Raw genomic sequence first — 20000 nt, forward strand, 5'->3', positions numbered from 1 at the left:
GGTGGAGAAGGAGGAGGAGTAGGAGAGGAGGAGGAGAGGAGAAGAGGAGGAGGAATAGGTGGAGAAGGAGGAGGAGAGGAGGAGAGGAGGAGAGGAGGAGGAGAGGAGGAGGAGAGGAGGAGGAGAGGAGGTGGAGAAGGAGGAGGAGAGGAGGAGAGGAGGTGGAGAAGGAGGAGGAGAAGAGGAGAGGAGGAGAGGAGGAGGAGAAGAAGACATTTATATTTTCACATCACCCACACCCAAGGTGAGTTCCAAAGCCCCCCCCCCCCCCCCAGAGGGTCTGACCCCGCACTAGAGGCTCTGTGGGACCCCCCCACTAGAGGCTCTGTGTGGACCCCCCCACTAGAGGCTCTGTGGGACCCCCCCACTAGAGGCTCTGTGGGACCCCCCCCACTAGAGGCTCTGTGTGGACCCCCCCACTAGAGGCTCTGTGGACCCCCCCCACTAGAGGCTCTGTGGACCCCCCCCACTAGAGGCTCTGTGTGGACCCCCCCACTAGAGGCTCTGTGGACCCCCCCCACTAGAGGCTCTGTGGGACCCCCCCCACTAGAGGCTCTGTGGACCCCCCCCAGAGGGTCGCTCACCTTTCTTGATGATGGACGCCATGCCGAGGTGGGCGTCGCTGTGGTGGGCGTCGCCGGACAAGTGGGCGGAGCTAGCTAAGTGGGTGGAGCCAGCCAGGGTGAGCCATCTGCATCTTGGGGGAGGATAGCAGGGAGGGGGTCCCTACGGGGGAGTAGTTGAAGAGGGCGGAGCCATAGTTCTGGCGGCGGCCTTCCCGCCGGTTGCTGTCGATGGCGGCCTGCAGCTCGCCCGGAGAACTGAGGCCCCGCCTCTCACACTCATAGGGGTACAGGTACTTCATGTACCTGCAGAGAGGGGCGAGAGACACCCGTTATACATGGAGAGAGAGAGGGGCGAGAGACACCCATTATACACAGAGAGAGAGAGGGGCGAGAGACACCATACCCGTTATAACACGGAGAGAGAGAGGGGCGAGAGACACCGGTTATACACAGAGAGAGAGAGGGGCGAGAGACACCCGTTATACACGGAGAGAGAGAGGGGCGAGAGGACACCCGTTATACACAGAGAGAGAGAGGGGGCGAGAGACACCCGTTATACACGGAGAGAGAGAGGGGCGAGAGACACCCGTTATACAGAGAGAGAGAGAGGGGCGAGAGACACACGTTATACACGGAGAGAGAGAGGGGCGTGAGAGGAGAGAGCGGCGAGAGACACCCGTTATACACGGAGAGAGAGAGGGGCGAGAGACACACCCGTTATACATGGAGAGAGAGAGGGGAGAGAGAGCGGCGAGAGACACCGTTATACAGGGAGAGAGAGAGAGGGGTGCGAGAGACACCCGTTATACACGGAGAGAGAGAGAGGGGGTGAGAGACACCCGTTATACAGGGAGAGAGAGAGAGGGGCGAGAGACACCCGTTATACACGGAGAGAGAGAGGGGACGGAGAGAGCGGCGAGAGACACCCGTTATACAGGGAGAGAGAGAGGGGCGAGAGACACCCGTTATACAGGGAGAGAGAGAGGGGCGAGAGACACCCGTTATACACGGAGAGAGAGAGGGGAGAGAGAGAGGGGCGAGAGACACCCGTTATACAGGGAGAGAGAGAGGGGCGAGAGACACCCGTTATACAGGGAGAGAGAGAGGGGCGAGAGACACCCGTTATACAGGGAGAGAGAGAGGGGGAGGTGCCACTCACTGGGTGCGCAGGGTGAAGGCGGCGCTGGTGATGGAGGTGGGCAGGTTGAGCCCCTTAGTGATCTCCCTCCAGATCTTCTTATTGATCACGTCCACCAGGCCGCCCTTCTCGGTCACCAGCCTGTACAGCGTGTACAGGTCCAGCACCTGCTTGGCCATGATGGGAATACGATTCACCGGCGTCCCTGCAGAGCGCAAACACACCGATCAATCCCTACGCTGCTTCCCCAGTCGATGGCGGCCGGCTGACAGCTGCACTCATCACAGCCGTCTGTCGCCTCCTCCCCTCGCCTCCTCCCCTCGCCTCCTCCCCTCCTCTCCTCTCCTCCCCTCCCTCCTCCCCTCCTCTCCCCCCTCGCCTCCTCCCCTCCTCTCCTCCCCTCCCCCCTCCTCTCCACCCCTCGCCTCCTCTCCTCCCCTCCCCCCTCGTCTCCTCCCCTCGCCTCCTCCCCTCCCCCCCTCCTCTCCACCCCTCGCCTCCTCTCCTCTCCTCCTCCCTCATCTCCTCCCCACTCATCTCCTCCCCTCCTCTCCTCCCCCCTCCTGTCCTCCCCTCCTCTCCTCTCCTCCCCTTGCCTCATCTCCTCCCCCCTCATCTCCTCCTCTCCTCTCCTCCCCCTCCTCTCCTCCCCCTCCTCTCCTCCCCTCGCCTCCTCTCCTCCCCCCTCATCTCCTCCCCTTGCCTCCTCTCCTCCCCCTCATCTCCTCCCCTCGCCTCCTCTCCTCCCCCCTCATCTCCTCCCCTCGCCTCCTCTCCTCTCCCTCCCTCATCTCCTCCCCCCTCATCTCCTCCCCTCGCCTCCTCACCTCTCCCTCCCTCATCTCCTCCCCCCTCATCTCCTCCCCTCGCCTCCTCTCCTCCCCCCTCATCTCCTCTCCCCTCGTCTCCTCTCCCCTTGTCTCCTCTCCCCTCGTCTCCTCTCCCCTTGTCTCCTCTCCCCTCATTTAATAAATAACAGTCAAAATAAGGAAAAAACGCCAGTGAAAAGATATTACAGTACATTAATTATATGTTGTATTTCAGTCTATGAGAGAAGATGATAGTATTCCCATCGTTCACTGTCCGCGTTTAAATGAACAAAATGAGTGTGGGATCGATTAGCGCTAACAAGCTGAGGTGTTAGCGGAGAGAGTGGAGGCAAAGTGTTCTGACCCTCATTACCAGGGTGGGCCACATAATAATTAGGATCTGAATCGAACCCACAGCAGTGCGCCACGGACGGCTCTTTGTTCAGATTCCAGGGCGATTGACCCACAGATAATTAACCTGTATTTTGCTGATAGAGTTCTATTGTGCTCATCGGATTTCCCATAATAGCGATCAATGCGCGGGGAATAGAGTGCGGACAGCGACGGCTGATGTATCGTCTGCAGCAGGGAAAACACATCCATTAGGACACGTAATTACAGCTCCAGCCGCCGCCGCCGCCCGGAGCACAGTTAAAACACCACATAGATCTCCTGCTTCTTGATACCTGAAGAGTTATGATGTCTCAGATAACCAAGACTGCATTCACAAAGTTAAGGAAAGTGAGAGTGTGGATGAAAGACTCCAGGACATGTCCCGATCCATACCGTGGACAACAGATATATATATATATACAGTATATATTCACCTTAGTGTGGAGGTGTAGAATACAGCGTATGTACTTGGCCTTAGAGAGGATATAATAGGCTGCTGTTTCCAAACTCTACAGAATCCATACAACAATTATTACCCAGGATTCCTGCTGGCCAACATAACAGACTCGGGCCGACCAATAGGAGGCGGTGTAAACGTGGAGTGAGACAATCCCTAAAAAGAAGATTTATGTGAGGTCAATACTGGGGAGATTTATGTGCGGGTGATTCCCTGAAAGAGATAGGAAGAATAAAGGGTTTTGTAAGTGAGGCCTCAGGACATAGATCATCAGGACTGGAGCGATGGCCCAGAGATCTACTTTGTCCTGATTCCAACAGTAGCACCTCTCCTTAATGGCTCGTCTCCACGCCTCACCTCCTTGCTGATGCGTCCACTTTGCATCGCAGGCCAATCAGAATACTTGTTCTGATTGGCCTGCTTGTTTGCTTTGCTCTTTTGACCGATGAAGCCGAGAACTAATGCAGTTTATCTGAATGTGGAGACTCACGGAAACACACACATTAGCTTGTTCATATCACCAGTTCACCAGCTGAGATTAATGAAGAACTGTCTGACGGTTTAGTGTAATGAACCCTAACTCAGCCCACCCCCCCACCCCCCATCCCTCCCTGGGCTGAGGTGGTCCTTTACGTGATGGCATGGATTCAAAACACTCATAAAACATGGAGAGCTGCAGGAACAAAGGATGTGAGTATATTTAGTGTTATCGGGATTGAAGACTCCTTGGAGAGTTCAGAAAGCATCTCTCCGACGGCTGAGAACTCATTAAGTCGGAGACAGCCGTTGAAGCGCGGCCGGGGAAGGTGCTGAGGCCAGCGCTAAAGCAGTCGCAGTGCGTTAGTTAACGCCAAATCACCGGGATATCCGTCAACAAACAAAAGAGACAGACGTGGTCTTTGTGCTCTTTTGTTTTGATTGAGGATCTGGTGTAGGGAGGCCGCCTGTGCTGAGAGCAGTGGCCTTCCCACACAAAGGACTCGCTTCACTGTCGCTCTGACAGGAGAAAGTGACTATTTCAGCCGCGGCTTTGAGGAAGACTTGATCAATATCGGTCTGGCCCTAGCACAAACCTCATTTAGCACGCTAGCACTGCCGACAGGCCTGTGAGGGTGATGCTAATTTAATGACAACAGTTATGCTAACGCTAGTGACGACCTGCTCAGCGGTTGGACTCTAAGGCTCTAGGGACCTCCCGACGTTTGGCCATGATGAAGACAAGTTCACGAGATGACACCACGCTGTTCCTGAGACGATGAAGACATGATGAAGACACCGTGGTGTTCCTGACATGATGAAGACACCGTGGTGTTCCTGACATGATGAAGACACCGTGATGTTCCTGACATGATGAAAACACCGTGGTGTTCCTGACATGATGAAGACACCGTGGTGTTCCTGACATGATGAAGACACCACGGTGTTCCTGAGACACGATGAAGACAACGCGTTGTTCCTGACATGATGAAGACACCACGTTGTGCCTGAGATGATGAAGACATTGCAGTGTTCCTGAGACATGATGAAGAAACCGTGGTGTTCCTGAGAAATGATGAAGACATTGCGGTGTTCCTGAGACACGATGAAGACACCACGTTGTTCCTGAGACACGATGAAGACACCACGGTGGTCCTGAGACACGATGAAGACAACGTGTTGTTCCTGAGATGATGAAGACATTACAGTGTTCCTGAGACATGATGAAGAAACCGTGGCGTTCCTGAGACATGATGCAGACATTGCGGTGTTCCTGAGACACGATGAAGACACCACGTTGTTCCTGAGACTGTGAAGACAGCGGTGAGACCTGGACTCGGTGAGCCTGATGACAGTGACGTTTTTAAGAAGACATTGATTTGAGAACGATTGGAGCGGGGGTTGTGATGAGGCTGGGGGCGGAGAGAGATATGGGCGCTGCTGATCTGCTTCGTACTGACAATGTCTCTCCGCTCTAAGCCCAAAATCAATGGCTAATTGAACCCTTCACCAGAGATCTATACGGTGCTGAACCCAAGTGAGCCTGTCCTACAGCAGCTAATCAACAATAGGTCTGAGTCTGGAGGTCTGACCTGAACCTACAGCAGGTCCTCAACAAGGGATCTGAGTCTGGAGGTCTGAGCTGGTCCGATAGAGGAACGTCTCCCTGTTATCTGCACCTCAATGACTCCTCATGTTCCATAAGAACCTGAGTCTCCAGCTGAGGAGCATGATGATGTTATGTAGGGAATGAGGTAAAGTACGTATTAGGCGGGCCACGGCCTGGATCAGGGATAATAACATCTTCTTGTGGAGTGAGGTAAATGACGAGACAAGAGACGGAGATGGGTCGAGTCAGCTTTACTCTCCACTTCAAATCAAACAAGTTACTCCAGCATGAGTTCAAAACGTAACTGTCGTAAACCAGAACACCCGTAAACCCGAACTGTCATGAACTGGAACTGTTATCCCAAAACACTTTTCCTTAAAGGAACAGTCCCTTGGTGAATGTCTTTATTATTGTTGCTGTGGGTCACCACATTCTCATGTAACCTGCCTGGTCTTTACCACAGAACCAAACTCTCCCAGACACATGACATGACCGTCCAGAACCACAACCCATCAGGGTAAATGTTTGAAATAAAAGTATTAAACCACTAAAAACTCAAATAATAGTGTTCAAAGAACGTCTACTTCATCTCTTTTAAATCATTTGAAGAGATGTTTAGCATGCTAGCTTTTCACGTGTTCTGGGAATGATGTTTATAATATAACCATTATAAAAGAACAATTAATAATTGACCATCTCTTTATATATATTTGTATATATTTTTATATAAATATCTATATAGATGTATAGATATAGATCTTCAATCACCTCGTTTCTGCATGAAGCTGAAGAGGTCGTCCAGGAATTCTTTGCGCTTCTCGTCGTGGTCGAGTTCATACAGCTGTTGGAGGAGGAGAACATCTGGATGAGAACCTAAACCACAGAACCTGCTCCTGCTTTAGACCCTCTTGAGGAGCAGGTAGGGGTTAGACAGTACAGAGACAGGTCACTAAGGAGCAGGTAGGGGTTAGACAGTACAGAGACAGGTCACTGAGGAGCAGGTAGGGGTTAGACAGTACAGAGACAGGTCACTGAGGAGCAGGTAGGGGTTAGACAGTACAGAGACAGGTCGTTAAGGAGCAGGTAGGGGTTAGACAGTACAGAGACAGGTCGTTAAGGAGCAGAAAGGGGTTAGACAGTACAGAGACAGGTCGTTAAGGAGCAGGTAGGGGTTAGACAGTACAGAGACAGGTCGTTAAGGAGCAGGTAGGGGTTAGACAGTACAGAGACAGGTCGTTAAGGAGCAGGTAGGGGTTAGACAGTACAGAGACAGGTCGTTAAGGAGCAGGTAGGGGTTAGACAGTACAGAGACAGGTCGTTAAGGAGCAGGTAGGGGTTAGACAGTACAGAGACAGGTCGTTAAGGAGCAGGTAGGGGTTAGACAGTACAGAGACAGGTCGTTAAGGAGCAGGTAGGGGTTAGACAGTACAGAGACAGGTCGTTAAGGAGCAGGTAGGGGTTAGACAGTACAGAGACAGGTCGTTAAGGAGCAGGTAGGGGTTAGACAGTACAGAGACAGGTCGTTAAGGAGCAGGTAGGGGTTAGACAGTACAGAGACAGGTCGATAAGGAGCAGGTAGGGGTTAGACAGTACAGAGACAGGTCGTTAAGGAGCAGGTAGGGGTTAGACAGTACAGAGACAGGTCGTTAAGGAGCAGGTAGGGGTTAGACAGTACAGAGACAGGTCGTTAAGGAGCAGGTAGGGGTTAGACAGTACAGAGACAGGTCATTAAGGAGCAGGTAGGGGTTAGACAGTACAGAGACAGGTCATTAAGGAGCAGGTAGGGGTTAGGGGTCATCTTGCTCCACCAGACTCCCCCCCTCTTGGAGAGGTTCCAGTGGTCCCCCTGATGGACAGACTGAGGTGTTAACAGGTCGATGTGGAGCAGCCTGACCTTTGGGCCCTGCGGGGGCTGTGACTGAGCAGCACAGATACACACTGGGGGGGGGGGACACACACACTGCAGGGGGTCCGTCGCGAGCGGAGCAGCGGAGAATAGGTGAAAGGAAGAGAGGCCGTCGCCGCGGAGACAAAGGAGGAGGATCGATCATGAAGCTTGCAGAGTGCCGGGGCGTGAATGGATGAACTGATAAACATGTCAACACACACACACACACATGCACTCACGCACACACACACGCAGATTCAAACACACATACTCACTCATAGACACAGGCACACACACAGGCACACACACAAACACACACACACACACACACGCACTCACGCATGCACACACACACACACGGTGGACGCTGGTACTGGTGTTCGCTTTGATTCTCTGTCATCACGCCTGAGAAATAACAACAAAATATCGTAAAGAATAATATAATACATTAAATACACACAATAATGTATTACTTATTCATTATTTATTAATATATTTATCAATATATATATATATGATAGATAGATAGATAGATGTATAGATAATAGTAAAATAATAATCATAATAATGTCACTATATTTGTGTTGTGTATCACATATATATATATATATATATACATCATTACATTCTATATACTCTTATATTCTAAATTGAGAATAGACTGAAAATGATTCCATATATACGTGTATATATATTATTATGTTATATATATCATACATTTATTTACTGAATATTTTGAATATTTCTTATTTGATAAGAGTGTCCCATTAGTAATGATGATATCAGATTAATGGTCATATCATAAAGATCCAGTCTATTCTACTTGTTAATAATGAAGATATCAGATCTATGGTCAGCTCATAAAGACTTAGTCTATTAATAATAAAGAAATCAGCTCTATGGTCAGCTCATAAAGCTCTACTCTATTAATAATAAAGATATTAGCTCTATGGTCAGCTCATAAAGCTCTACTCTATTAATAATGAAGATATCAGATCTATGGTCAGCTCATAAAGACTTAGTCTATTAATAATAAAGAAATCAGCTCTATGGTCAGCTCATAAAGCTCTACTCTATTAATAATAAAGATATCAGCTCTATGGTCAGCTCATAAAGCTCTAATCTATTAATAATAAAGATATCAGCTCTATGGTCAGCTCATAAAGCTCTTATCTATTAATAATGAAGTTATCAGCTCTATGGTCAGCTCATAAAGCTCTACTCTATTAATAATGAAGATATCAGCTCTATGGTCAGCTCATAAAGCTCTACTCTATTAATAATGAAGTTATCAGCTCTATGGTCAGCTCATAAAGCTCTACTCTATTAATAATGAAGATATCAGCTCTATGGTCAGCTCATAAAGCTCTACTCTATTAATAATGAAGTTATCAGCTCTATGGTCAGCTCATAAAGCTCTACTCTATTAATAATGAAGATATCAGCTCTATGGTCAGCTCATAAAGCTCTACTCTATTAATAATGAAGATATCAGCTCTATGGTCAGCTCATAAAGCTCTACTCTATTAATAATGAAGATATCAGCTCTATGGTCAGCTCATAAAGCTCTACTCTATTAATAATGAAGATATCAGCTCTATGGTCAGCTCATAAAGCTCTACTCTATTAATAATGAAGATATCAGCTCTATGGTCAGCTCATAAAGCTCTACTCTATTAATAATGAAGATATCAGCTCTATGGTCAGCTCATAAAGCTCTACTCTATTAATAATAAAGATATCAGATCTATGGTCAGCTCATAAAGACAGTCTATTAATAATGAAGATATCAGCTCTATGGTCAGCTCATAAAGCTCTACTCTATTAATAATAAAGATATCAGATCTATGGTCAGCTCATAAAGACAGTCTATTAATAATGAAGATATCAGCGATCTACTCTATAGTCCAGATGTCGGTCTCAACAAAATACATAGTTTTTATAATTTAACATGCTAAGCACTTTTATTTCAGTAAACATTGTTTTTGTATATAGTATATATAAAATATATAATTAAATATGATATAATATATAATTATAGAGTAGTGTGAACTGTATTTATATTTCTAGAACATCCTATGTAATGCACACACACACACGCGCACACACACACACACACACACACACATGAACACGCACACACACATGCACACACACACACACACGCGCACACACACACACACACACACACACACATGAACACGCACACACACACATGCACACACACACACACACGCTCACACACACACACACACACACACACGCTCACACACACACACACACACAAACACACACTCAGACACACACACACACACACAGTAATTCGCACACTGTGATTTACTGTAATCCTGAAGTCTGAAACTCTTTAAAAAGTTTTGTCACCTCAGCTCTGAAGGAGGGGGGGCGGAGGACTGTGGGGGGTTGAGAGCTACAGCATGTCATCATGAAGTGTGTGTGTGTGTGTGTGTGTGTGTGTGTGTGTGTGTGTGTGTGTGTGTGTGTGTGTGTGTGTGTGTGTGTGTGTGTGTGTGTGTGTGTGTGTGTGTGCGTGCGTGAGTTGCACAAGCCTTGCATTTTGAAAGCAAAGTCAGGTCAGAGCATGTTGTTAGTGTGGGGTCTTCCTTCATAGCCCCCCCACCCCCCACCCCCACACACACACACACCTTTCAACGTCCTGTTCTTGTTGTTTTTGTGCTTCGTGTCCTTTGAGCCGACACGAAGCTGTCGTACTACTTCTCCTCCAGCAGGGGGTGCTGTTCACTGCGCATGTGCTGCATCCACACATTCCAGCAGCTCCGCTCCTCGTCTCTGTGTCTCTAAAGTTGTGGGTCTCCATCACTACTGAGGTGGCACAGCCTTGTGTGTTTGTGTTTGTGTGTGTGTGTGTGTGTGTGTGTGTGTGTGTGTGTGTGTGTGTGTGTGTGTGTGTGTGTGTGTGTGTGCTTGCGTGTGTTTGTGTGTGTGTGTGTTTATGTGTGTGCACACACACACAGACATTCTGTCCCTCTTCTCTCTCAGAGTTTGGATCACTGCCCACGGGCCCATGAGCAACAGCTGCCCCTCGCTCACAGGAGGAGGGCTGCTGGTTCACCGCCGGATGGTCCATTATGACAACCTCTCTGAAATCAACTTCACCCAGCCCCCCTGGGACTAGACCCACCCAGCCCCCCTGGGACTAGACCCACCCAGCCCCCCTGGGACTAGACCCACCCAGCCCCCCTGGGACTAGACCCACCCAGCCCCCCTGGGACTAGACCCACCCAGCCCCCCTGGGACTAGACCCACCCAGCCCCCCTGGGACTAGACCCACCCAGCCCCCCTGGGACTGGATGAAGACCTCATGAACAGATACCTCGTGCACCACTGATGAAGACGTTCTACTGATCCTTCTACGTACCGTGTGAACACACCGAGTTCAACCTCAACTTCCTGTTCTGCTCTGTCTGTGTTTCATCCTCCTGATCATGGACCCCCCCTCCTCCAAGTGGACGCTCCAAGTGGACGCTCCGAATGGAGGCTCCGAATGGCGCACGGCACAGTGGAACGCGGCCATAAAGTGGAGGTGCTAATCTGGAGTCATTATTTAGATCAAGCTATCAGACGCACCACGAGCCAACGCCCGTCGGCTGCCTGAACTCCTCTAGGGGTCAGAGACGAGGAGGAGGAGGAGGAGGAGGAGGAGGAGGACAAGGGCGAGGCGGGTGAGGGCGACGAGGGCGAGGAGGAGAAGGAGGAGCATAAAAGGAGGAGTAAGAGGAGCAGGAGGAGGAGGGGGAGGAGGAGAAGGCATGCAAGGCTTCCAGATGACTGCTAAGGTTACGGTCTGCAGAGCGCTTTACTCCCGAGCCGACATGTTGAGACATTGGAGCAGGACCGTGACACTAACCGGTGATTAATGGAGGAAAACTGAAATCATTCCCTTTCGTTGTACCTGTATGTAGGCTAGTCTCTAGTCTGTAGGCTAGTCTCTAGTCTGTAGGCTAGTCTCTAGTCTGTAGGCTAGTGTCTAGTCTGTAGGCTAGTCTCTAGTCTGTAGGCTAGTCTCTAGTCTGTAGGCTAGTCTGTAGGCTAGTCTCTAGTCTGTAGGCTAGTGTCTAGTCTGTAGGCTAGTCTCTAGTCTGTAGGCTAGTCTCTAGTCTGTAGGCTAGTGTCTAGTCTGTAGGCTAGTCTCTAGTCTGTAGGCTAGTCTGTAGGCTAGTCTCTAGTCTGTAGGCTAGTCTCTAGTCTGTAGGCTAGTGTCTAGTCTGTAGGCTAGTCTGTAGGCTAGTCTCTAGTCTGTAGGCTAGTCTCTAGTCTGTAGGCTAGTGTCTAGTCTGTAGGCTAGTCTCTAGTCTGTAGGCTAGTCTGTAGGCTAGTGTCTAGTCTGTAGGCTAGTCTCTAGTCTGTAGACTAGTGTCTAGTCTGTAGGCTAGTGTCTAGTCTGTAGGCTAGTCTCTAGTCTGTAGGCTAGTCTGTAGGCTAGTGTCTAGTCTGTAGGCTAGTCTCTAGTCTGTAGGCTAGTGTCTAGTCTGTAGGCTAGTCTCTAGTCTGTAGGCTAGTGTCTAGTCTGTAGGCTAGTCTGTAGGCTAGTGTCTAGTCTGTAGGCTAGTCTGTAGGCTAGTCTCTAGTCTGTAGGCTAGTCTCTAGTCTGTAGGCTAGTCTCTAGTCTGTAGGCTAGTGTCTAGTCTGTAGGCTAGTCTGTAGGCTAGTCTCTAGTCTGTAGGCTAGTCTGTAGGCTAGTGTCTAGTCTGTAGGCTAGTCTCTAGTCTGTAGGCTAGTCTCTAGTCTGTAGGCTAGTGTCTAGTCTGTAGGCTAGTCTCTAGTCTGTAGGCTAGTGTCTAGTCTGTAGGCTAGTCTCTAGTCTGTAGGCTAGTCTCTAGTCTGTAGGCTAGTGTCTAGTCTGTAGGCTAGTCTCTAGTCTGTAGGCTAGTGTCTAGTCTGTAGGGGCATTAAGAACTGATCCTGGTTGGTTCAGCCACATATCCACATAATCATTAATTACCAGATAGCAGAAAGTCGGTCAGGCAGTACACAGGGGGAGGTAGTATTCAGGTGGAGGTAGTACACAGGGGGAGGCAGTACACAGCGGGAGGTAGTACACAGCGGGAGGCAGTACACAGGTGGAGGTAGTATTCAGGTGGAGGTAGTATTCAGGTGGAGGTAGTATTCAGGTGGAGGTAGTATTCAGGTGGAGGTAGTAAACAGGTGGAGGTAGTATTCAGGTGGAGGTAGTAAACAGGTGGAGGTAGTATTCAGGTGGAGGCCTCTAAAACCAACACCACCTTCCTGAAGACGCAGCACAGGCACACACACACACACACACACACACACACACACACACACACAAACACACGCACACGCACACACACACACACACGTGTTTAGTCATGTAGTCAAGTGTGCATGTGTTTAGAAATATGGGTGCATGTGTTGAGTGATATATGTGGGTTAGTGTGTGTTTGTGTTAAATACCACATATAGGTACTATCTAAACCCTTTGTGTATAGAAATACCTATTCAACTAATCAGCACGTTTAAGGCTTGTATCGATGAATGGTTGGCTCCGGGATTAGCTGCATAAATCCAAACATTGGTAATCTCTCTCCTCCCCAGAGCCGCCGCTCTGCTAGAGATGCTAAATGGATTAGGCAGACCTCATTCATCTAATTGATGTTACAACATTACGCTCAGGTCAGGAAGCCTCTCAGAACACTCCTTCATTCATCTCAGACCTGTGGAAATGAGCTGATAATCATTTCTTATGATGCTGAAGATCTCACTTAATGCCAGAGGAGGAGCTAGAGAGAGAGGGAGAGGAGAGAGAGAGGGAGAGGAGAGGAGAGGAGAGAGAGGAGAGGAGAGAGAGGAGAGGAGAGGAGAGGAGAGAGAGGAGAGGAGAGAGAGGAGAGGAGAGAGAGGAGAGGAGAGAGAGGAGAGGAGAGGAGAGAGAGAGGGAGATCAGAGAGTGGAGGGAAGAAAAGAGGGAGGTGGGGGAGGAGAAGGAGAAAGGGAGGTGGGGGAGGGGTTGTTAAATTTATGAGACAAAATGCCACATCATCACATGGGGACGGTACTTCCTGCCCAGTGGAGACAAAGCGCCTTACCCCCACCGCTAAGCATTCCCTACACACAGACTACACTACACTCTCTACTTACTGAGACAACATCAGATAACATGTACAATAGGTATAGAAGCTAACAGAAGCTAGGCCTATGCCAGTTATAGGACCAAACCGAAACCACATAGATGCTTCGTATAGAGGCTAACCAAAGCTAGGTAGATGATAGGTATAGGAGCTAACAAGCCAGGTAGGTGTTAGGTATAGAAGCTAACAGAAGCCAGGTAGATGCAATGTATAGAAGCTAACATAAGCCAGGTAGATGCTATGTATAGAAGCTAACAGAAGCCAGGTAGATGCTATGTATAGAAGCTAACAGAAGCGAGGTAGATGCTATGAATAGAAGCGAACACAAGCCAGGTAAATGCTAGTTATAGAAGCTAACATAAGCTAGGTAGATGCTAGGTATAGAAGCTAACATAAGCCAGGTAGATGCTATGTATAGAAGCTAACATAAGCCAGGTAGATGCTATGTATAGAAGCGAACACAAGCCAGGTAAATGCTAGTTATAGAAGCTAACATAAGCTAGGTAGATGCTAGGTATAGGAGCTAACACAAGCTAGGTAGATGCTAGGTATAGGAGCTAACAGAAGCAAGGTAAATGCCAGGTATAGAAGCGAACACAAGCTAGGTTGATGCTAGGTATAGAAACTAACACAATCTAGGAAGATGCTATGTAAAGAAGCTAACACAAGCCAGGTAAATGCTAGTTATCGAAGCCAACACCAGCTAGGTAGATGCTAGGTAAAGAAGCTAACAGAGGCGCTGGTGACAGTCAGTTGGAGACCAGGTTGGAGACAGAGGACGAGCACTGAGGGTGTAAGGTCTCAGGTTTACCATTTCACCCGCAGGCAAAACATCCTGCCTTTGTTCTGCTCTCCTACTGCCTGATTGATCCCCCAGAGCCGCCATCTTGACTGGACAGGGCGGGACCGAGGTTGGCAGGGTGAAGACAACATGCACCCTACAGCTTCAGGCTCCAGCGGGAAGTACACAGCAGCAGCAGAACTCAGGCAAAACTAAGCAACAGAAATTCAAAACTACAAACAATTACAACTAAGTATAATGTTCATCATATTGTGTAGTTACAGTAAACCTTCTGTGTTTGTTATTGTCAGGTTCCTATCTCTTGTCCTGGGTAGTTCGTGATGTCATCTTATCTGGGGGGGGTTTGAGGCTCTGGAGAGCCAGGGATCCCTCCCCTCATCATCTGATTGGTCGCTCTGTCACCGGTAGCAACAGTCAACGGTGGTGCAGGATTAAGATGAGGACCTGAGGAACGTTCTCCAGGAGATAATAACATATGGGCCTCCTGACCTCTGACCTCTCTCTACCTCTACAGCTCTCTCTCTCTCTCTCTCTCTCTCCTCTCTGTCTCTCTGTCTCTCTCTCTTTCTCTCCTATTTCCCCAGTAAAGGCTGCTGTTGCAGACCCCGCCTCACGGTCCCAGCGGGCGTGTTTCTCCGGGGCTAATCGGTGGTTCTAATCCCGCCTGTGACCCCTGGCTGGTGTCAGACCAGCAACGCTCGCCTAGCGCGGCTCACAACTAGGTCAGAGGCTAAGCGAGCAGCTCATGCTAAACAGGAGCGGTGTCGGTAAGCCCATGTTAGATTTCACAGGGCTGCGTGGTGATTACCGCGGCTCAGGTTACACAGGACACATTCTTAAAGCCACAGCGTGTCCAGCTGCTCTGGACTCCCATCCCAAAGGCTTCTGGGATCCATCCCCGTAGAACTCAGTCTACCTGTATGCATCCTAGACCATAATAATACCTCTTAACCCCTACCTGCTCCTTAGTGACCTGTCTCTGTACTGTCTAACCCCTACCTGCTCCTTGATGACCTGTCTCTGTACTGTCTAACCCCTACCTGCTCCTTAATGACCTGTCTCTGTACTGTCTAACCCCTACCTGCTCCTTAATGACCTGTCTCTGTACTGTCTAACCCCTACCTGCTCCTTAATGACCTGTCTCTGTACTGTCTAACCCCTACCTGCTCCTTAGTGACCTGTCTCTGTACTGTCTAACCCCTACCTGCTCCTTGATGACCTGTCTCTGTACTGTCTAACCCCTACCTGCTCCTTAATGACCTGTCTCTGTACTGTCTAACCCCTACCTGCTCCTTAATGACCTGTCTCTGTACTGTCTAACCCCTACCTGCTCCTTAGTGACCTGTCTCTGTACTGTCTAACCCCTACCTGCTCCTTAATGACCTGTCTCTGTACTGTCTAACCCCTACCTGCTCCTTAATGACCTGTCTCTGTACTGTCTAACCCCTACCTGCTCCTTAACGACCTGTCTCTGAACTTCCATGTAGGTATCTCTGCTAGAGGAATGAGTGGTTCATAACACTCCGAGCCCCAGCAGTGCACCACAGTGTGGACCTCAGAGTCCCGGAGGCTCCAGACTGCACACTCTGGGACTGATAAGATGTCATTTCCGGTCAATAATAAAATCTAAATGGTGACAGAGCCATCAGGGTCCAGTGAGATGGATCTGAAGGGACAGCGGTGGTTGTGTTGGCTGCTCTCAGCCCAACGCCGTCTCTCTCCCCTCCATCCTTCACAGGAATGAGAGGGTCGTTGTTCACACTGTGTGGATTCCTCTCATGCAGTGCACATCTCTGTGGGCTTCTAGCAATGAGGTCAATATCGACTTTTCATCCAGCCATAAGTAAGACTAAATAATCTCTCCCTCGTCTGTTCCTGACGACACTCAAAACATCAGTCAGGGGCCCGGAGAGGACAGTACAGGAAATTGGTAAGAAAACAATTTCATTAGCATCCTCCTGTGTCATCCAGTGGAAAATGGGCGTCTCATCACCAATATGAGGAGTAATGTCTGCTTGCGTTCAACACAGGTTAAATATATCGCAATATACTGGAGATAGCCGACACGAAGCCTTCTCTGTAGCATCAAGATGGATGACAGTCTGCCCCATAATCAGTCCGACCAACCACCTCCCCGTTCTCCCAGTCGACAATCCTCCCTAAGCTTCAGCATCGAGAGTCCTCCTCTGAACCCAACAACCGGAGAACCGTGTCACAAGAGTTCAACTGCAAAGGGACGGATTCCTACCACATTTCCATCAGAATCCAGGGTTGGTCTCCAGGGTCTTCTGGTGATGTTCTCCATACCCACGGAGATGTTTATCACTCTGGGATTCCTGAAGAACCATCTCATAAACAGAATAGGACATTGATGGATACTCTGTGTATCATGGACCTGCTCAGCATCACAGAGACGGAGGTAGGCTTAGAGCGGACCTAGACAGACCTACAGAGGGTCTAAAGAGAAGGAAGGGTCTAGACAGACCTCAAGGATCTGAAGAGTAGGAAGGGTCTAGACAGACCTACAGAGGGTCTAAAGAGAAGGAAGGGTCTAGACAGACCTCAAGGGTCTAAAGAGTAGGAAGGGTCTAGACAGAACTACAGAGGGTCTAAAGAGAAGGAAGGGTCTAGACAGACCTCAAGGGTCTAAAGAGTAGGAAGGGTCTAGACAGACCTCAAGGGTCTCCGTGGTAGGTAGGGTCTAGACACACAGACAGAGTCTGTACAGCTAGCAAGGGCCAAGGTAGAGGGTAGAAGAACTAGAGAGGGTCTAGGTCTAGAAGGAGACTAGATCACCTGAGGTAGTGACTGTCGATTTAAAGCATAGTATTCCTACTTCCATGGCAACATGGTGCAGAATGCAGCAAGGAAAGAGCATTTCTTTTGTCATCAGTTCTTTGAGTTAGAAGGCCAGCCCGGGCACACCCCAGTAACACCATTGTTTATAGGTGACCTTGAATCGGAAGCGTGTAAAGAAAGAGGTGTTTGGAAAATAAATGGGACAAAAGATTCAATAAACACAATCAAACATCCCTATGTCTGCTAACGGCGTCCGTGTGAAAAGTAATCACTCTTTGATCATCTGCATGGGCAGGAAAGCTAAAGTATTCTCCAGCGCGGTTCAGTTCTGAAGCCGTGTTCCGTGAAGGTCACTCTGCACATTCCTACACTGATATGATACACGATGAAATGGCTCATAAAGTTTTCTTTCAAACGTGTTTACAATCGCCTCGCTTCGCACATCGGAGGAAATCAAACGTCTCTCGTGATTGAAAGGTCTCTCATCGTTCCTCTGTGAGCGGCCGAACACAGCGCTGATCCGCAGCCTGAGGAATGGCGTTCAACCGCTCAAGCCTGCACATGTTGGTGCACGGGGAGGGCCTGCTGACCTCCCCCACTCCTACCCCAGCCTACTGACCCTGCTACTGATCCTACTCCTCCCCTAGCCTACTGTCCAGCTGACTGTATCTCCTACACCTAGGCAGCTAACTAGAGTAATGTTATTCAGCAGTTCAGAGGTTAACTTCAAATTGAGCACGAGCATGTCTCACGACGTATCACTACGTCTCACTATGTATCAATATGTAGCACTATGGATCACTACGGATCACTATGGATCACTATGTCTCACTACAGATCACTATGGATCACTATGTCTCACTACGGATCACTATGGATAACTATGCATCACTATGGATCACTATGGATCACTATGGATTACTATGCATCACTATGGATCACTATGGATCACTATGGATTACTATGCATCACTATGGATCACTATGGATCACTATGGATTACTATGTCTCACTACGGATCACTATGTATCACTATGGATCACTATGGATAACTATGCATCACTATGGATCACTATGGATCACTATGGATCACTATGGATCACTATGGATCACTATGGATTACTATGGATCACTAAGTCTCTCCCGCCCCCTGTCAGCACTCTACTGTCATGCTTACATTACATACAAACGACATGTTACTCTCACCTGTTATACAGTATTATTGTACGATAACAAGTGATATGATCGTTGGGTAACAGATTATTAGATCATCGGAAGGTGAGGGTCAACAGTCCATCTCATTTCTTCAGGCTCTACCAGGTGGTCCAACAGACCCCTCCTAGCGGGAGGGGGGGACCCTTCAGAGGAAACATGACCAGTATCTATTGTTAGACGCTTCCCCTCACCCACTCAGCTCTGAGAGAGGTGCCTGTGTGTGTTTGTGTGTGTGTGTGTGTGTGTGTGTGTGTGTGTGTGTGTGTGTGTGTGTGTATGGAACACCATTTTACAAATACCAGAAAAAAAGATAAATCCAGCATTTAACACAGAAATTGAAATGAGTATATGTTTATATTCATAAACATATATTTATTTAATAGATGTGTTGTTTGGCTATTTGACCACATATTCATCTGTTAATAAATCTTTCCTATTTAAAATCTTTCCCCTTTTATCCTCTCCTCTCCTCACATTGACCATTCTTGATATGTAGGTGAGGCCTGTCAATCAAACTCCAATGGGATGTGACACAGACCAGAGCAGTCGATCAGCAGATCATACATTGTCACCAGCAGAGATGGGCCACAGACCAGAGCAGTCTATCAGCAGATCATACATCATCACCAGCAGAGATGGGCCACAGACCAGAGAAGTCGATCAGCAGATCATACATTATCACCAGTAGAGATGGGACTCAGACCAGAGCAGTCGATCAGCAGATCATACATCATCACCAGCAGAGATGGGCCACAGACCAGAGCAGTCGATCAGCAGATCATACATCATCACCAGTAGAGATGGGACTCAGACCAGAGCAGTCGATCAGCAGATCATACATCATCACCAGCAGAGATGGGACTCAGACCAGAGCAGTCGATCAGCAGATCATACATCATCACCAGCAGAGATGGGACTCAGACCAGAGCAGTCGATCAGCAGATCATACATCATCACCAGCAGAGATGGGACTCAGACCAGAGCAGTCGATCAGCAGATCATACATCATCACCAGCAGAGATGGGCCACAGACCAGAGCAGTCGATCAGCAGATCATACATCATCACCAGCAGAGATGGGACTCAGACCAGAGCAGTCGATCAGCAGATCATACATCATCACCAGCAGAGATGTGTACGTGTTTACCAAAGTCTGCCGCTATTGAAGAGGTGACATGGCTGCTAGGTTGAGAACACCATCACTGGTCTGATGGAGGTGACGGAGGTACTGGTGGAGGTGATGGAGGTACTGGTGGAGGTGATGGAGGTACTGGTGGAGGTGACGGAGGTACTGGTGGAGGTGATGGAGGAGGTACAGGTGGAGGTGATGGAGGTACTGGTGGAGGTGATGGAGGTACTGGTGGAGGTGATGGAGGTACTGGTGGAGGTGATGGAGGGGGTACTGACCTCTTGGATGAGAGACGTGGAGCCGGAAGCTCCACCCGCCAGCCCGGGACGCCGCTCCACCACAGCGACCCCATCAGCCCAGACACAGCCTGACTGGACACAGGACACAGGGAGGACTCTCTCTCTCTCTCTCTCTCTCTCTCTCCCCTAGACTCTCTCTCTCTCCCCCACTCTCTCTCTCCCCCACTCTCTCTCCACTAGACTCTCTCTCCCCCAGACTCTCTCTCTCTCCCAGACTCTCTCTCTCCACTAGACTCTCTCTCCCCCAGACTCTCTCTCTCCCCTAGACTCTCTCTCTCTCCACTAGACTCTCTCTC

The 20000-nt window shown here is 49.0% G+C and overlaps 1 protein-coding gene across 1 annotated transcript in view; it reads right to left on the reverse strand.

The window, feature by feature from the left end:
• Positions 1 to 655: 655 nt before the first annotated feature.
• The window catches only part of arid3c (AT rich interactive domain 3C (BRIGHT-like)), a gene marked incomplete at its 3' end in the record, with an annotated part of 24514 nt that continues 5169 nt past the window's right edge, over positions 656 to 20000 (reverse strand). Inside the window, exons 2-5 of the mRNA XM_079749964.1 lie at positions 19684 to 19776; positions 6218 to 6290; positions 1726 to 1909; positions 656 to 869 (exon numbers count right to left, since the gene is read on the reverse strand). Of these exons, the coding sequence (XP_079606090.1) occupies positions 656 to 869; positions 1726 to 1909; positions 6218 to 6290; positions 19684 to 19776 (564 nt within the window). The remainder of the gene's footprint in view (positions 870 to 1725; positions 1910 to 6217; positions 6291 to 19683; positions 19777 to 20000) is intronic.

Source organism: Pollachius pollachius, assembly GCF_949987615.1.
Source record: "Pollachius pollachius genome assembly, chromosome: 1".
Lineage (NCBI taxonomy): Eukaryota > Metazoa > Chordata > Actinopteri > Gadiformes > Gadidae > Pollachius > Pollachius pollachius.